The sequence below is a fragment of the Lagopus muta genome, chromosome 7, assembly GCF_023343835.1.
Source record: "Lagopus muta isolate bLagMut1 chromosome 7, bLagMut1 primary, whole genome shotgun sequence".
Lineage (NCBI taxonomy): Eukaryota > Metazoa > Chordata > Aves > Galliformes > Phasianidae > Lagopus > Lagopus muta.
This window is the reverse complement of record NC_064439.1, coordinates 42390326-42393165: the sequence shown is the minus strand read 5'-3', so window position 1 is coordinate 42393165 and position 2840 is coordinate 42390326. Positions and strand designations below refer to the sequence as shown.

Here is a 2840-nt window from a genome sequence, read left to right as displayed (position 1 = left end):
GACAAATTCACTGTGTGACTGATGTTTGTGCTGGGGCAGGGGCTGTTTTGCAACCTCTACAGTCTCATGAGGCTGCCCAGACCCCACTGCATTGGAGCTCAAGACACATTTTAAACAATTCCCCATGTCCTTTCCTCTCTCTCCCCGCTGACAAACATGCTGGCACTCTGTGATTTGCTTTAGGCAGCAAAAGGAGCAAACCTGGCACAGTCTCCCCAAACAGCATTTTTCATGTATCTTCCTCCCCTCTTGCACCCTTCCTTAGTATTATTTTGGGTGGGGGTGTATGTTTTCAAAGTACCACCATCATTCCAGCACTCTCCTGGAAGAACATCACCCCTTATCTGGCTCTGGCTGCCCAGAGGAGCTGTGGTGCCCCATCCCTGGAGGCACTCAAGGCCAGGTTGGATGGGCCTTTGGTGGCCCTGGGTGGCAGTCCTGCCCACGGCAGGGGGTTGACACTGAGTGGCATTAAGTCTCCTGCAGCCTGATTTTACTATATGAATCACTGAATGGTTTGGGTTGTATGGGATGGGACCACTCAGGTCTAACCCCCTGCCATAGACTGATATATAAAGTCATAGAAGGATTTGGTTTGGAAGGGGCTTCAAAGATCACTTAACTCTACCGCCTTCCCGTGGGCAGGTTTGCTAACCAAGCACTCGGTCAGACTGCCCAGGGCAGAGTGGAGCACAGGGAACGGAGGAGCACAAACTGCAGCATGGAAATATTAATTCTTTAATAAGTATAATTAGCATCCGGAGGCATAAACCAGAGTTATGATTACCAAAATATATATATTTCCAAGAGATACAGGTTCTTTACTTGCATAGAAAGCCTGCTCTAAAAGACCATGAATGCTGCACATGGCCACTGTGATCCCGTCCATCATGGATTGAAGCCCCATGCTGCAGTGCTGATGGAGCCCAGCCTGGGCTGGAGGTGAAGGCACGATGCCACAGGGAGGGGAAGGGGGCTGGTTTCAATTCCATGGAAATAACTTTGGTCTCAAGCTACCTGGTGGGAGTTACACTACGAGGTGGATGCCAAGGCTTGGAATGAAGCAGATCACTCCAATTCATGAGGACTTCTGCTGCTTCAGACTTTTGCCATGCTGTACCAAGGCAGAGCAGGAGGGTACAAAGGAGTGAGGGAATGCTCTGATTTCCTGATGCCAGCATTCTTCCAGCTCCTGCACTTTTGATGGGCAAAAATGTGGCAGCATGGAGTGGGCAGAGAGGAGTCCTCCTTTCATAGAGCTTTCTACTTCCAGCTATTGAAACAGCACACAGACCCACATTGCTGAGGAGCAATGCAGGAAGTGGAAGGAGATCAGCCCAGCAATCAGCACTGTGGATACAGCTGTCACATTACACCAAATGCTACTTCCATGGCTGGTCTTTCTGTGGGGCCCTGCAACCCCACCTCCACCCACAGGTGGGAGAGTTAACTGAGATCAGCAGCTCCCAGCTTCCACCTTATGCATCCCCACTTCTCCCTGTACAGATTCACACGTGTCCCCAATGTCCATGTGATGCAGACCCTGCTGTGCAGACATGAAGGCTGGTGCAGAAGTGAGACAGGCTCAAATTCCCACACCGCTCTGCTTCGTGCACTACAGCAAGACGATACCTCAGTTTCCCCAAGGTACAGCACGTTTCCCTTTACCAAGACATTTAGATAAACACACAGATCCTTATGCATTTTTTTTCCCCCCAAATCTATTTTTTTCATAGAAAAAGAGGAGAAACAAAGGGGTCACTATGGTTCAAAACATCTCCCCTTGTTTTCCTGGATTCTGGCCCCACTGTACTCCTAGCTTCCACCCCACCCACCAGACTGTTTGTTACTTCATGTTTAAACTCCTTTATCACTGCCATGAGAAAAAAACCCCTTGCAATACCCAGTGGAATTTGGGCTTTCATAAATAACTGAAAGTTAATCCAGGTCTTCCACAATACCTCGATTTACCCCCCAACTCCTTCATCTCTCTCTCCCAAGGCGATAATTATCTTTGCTGCATGTTACAGGGCCTCAAAGCTGCACAACTGGGGGTGGGAATCCAGGAGCACGTTGCCCAGGTGAGGTGTCACTGGTCAGTAAGGTGGGGGAGATGACAACAAGGCAAAACCAGCCCAAAACCAGTCTAGATCTTGGTTGTCAGAGTGGTGATGCCTGGAGCATCACCTCTGAATGCAGGCACTGGCAGGACAAGAGGCAACACTCATCCAGCCAGTGCCATGAGGACACGAGGCCCCACGGCTCCGGCCCCACACCTGGGTCTCTCCCCGAAGGCCACACAAGAGCAGCTCGGTAAGGCAGGACACAGCTGCAAAGGCCGTGTGGCTCTCACTTTGGGTTAAACTTGCTCTGGAGATTTGCATTGCTTCTGCTGGTGCTGGACCCGACTTCCCCATGAATAGTCCTGAATTATATTCTGCACCAGAAGCACCCGAAGTACAATTAAAAAAAAAAAAAAAAAAAAGACAAAACAACCCACCCTGCTTCTCCACCACAAGCAGTTAATAAAATAACACACCGCCTGGATGCGTCCCTTGGCCCCTGGGCTGATGCTCTGCTACTCATGGGGCACTTGGATGTTCACCTCCCGAGCCAGGAACTGCTCGATCTCCTCCTGCGTCATGGTGGCGGCTGCAGGCGCGGCAGGGGCTGGTGGTGGGCTCCTGCAGTCCATGTTGGAGAAGGGGTTGAGCCAGGACAGGGACAGGGTACCGCCGAAGGCCGCCTTCATCCCCTCCCAGCCTCTGGTCTGCTCCCAGGTTGGCTTCTGCTTCTTAAGGCGCTCGATGCCCTGCAAGAAGAGGAGAGTTTGGGGTCGT

At 51.1% G+C, this 2840-nt stretch overlaps 1 protein-coding gene across 2 annotated transcripts in view; it reads right to left on the bottom strand.

The window, feature by feature from the left end:
• Positions 1-728: 728 nt before the first annotated feature.
• Positions 729-2840, bottom strand: part of ZDHHC3 (zinc finger DHHC-type palmitoyltransferase 3) — a 29772-nt gene continuing 27660 nt past the window's right edge. For both annotated transcript variants that reach the window (XM_048951036.1, XM_048951035.1), the window contains exon 7: positions 729-2812. In XM_048951036.1, the coding sequence (XP_048806993.1) occupies positions 2579-2812 (234 nt within the window). In that variant the 3' untranslated portion in view covers positions 729-2578. The remainder of the gene's footprint in view (positions 2813-2840) is intronic.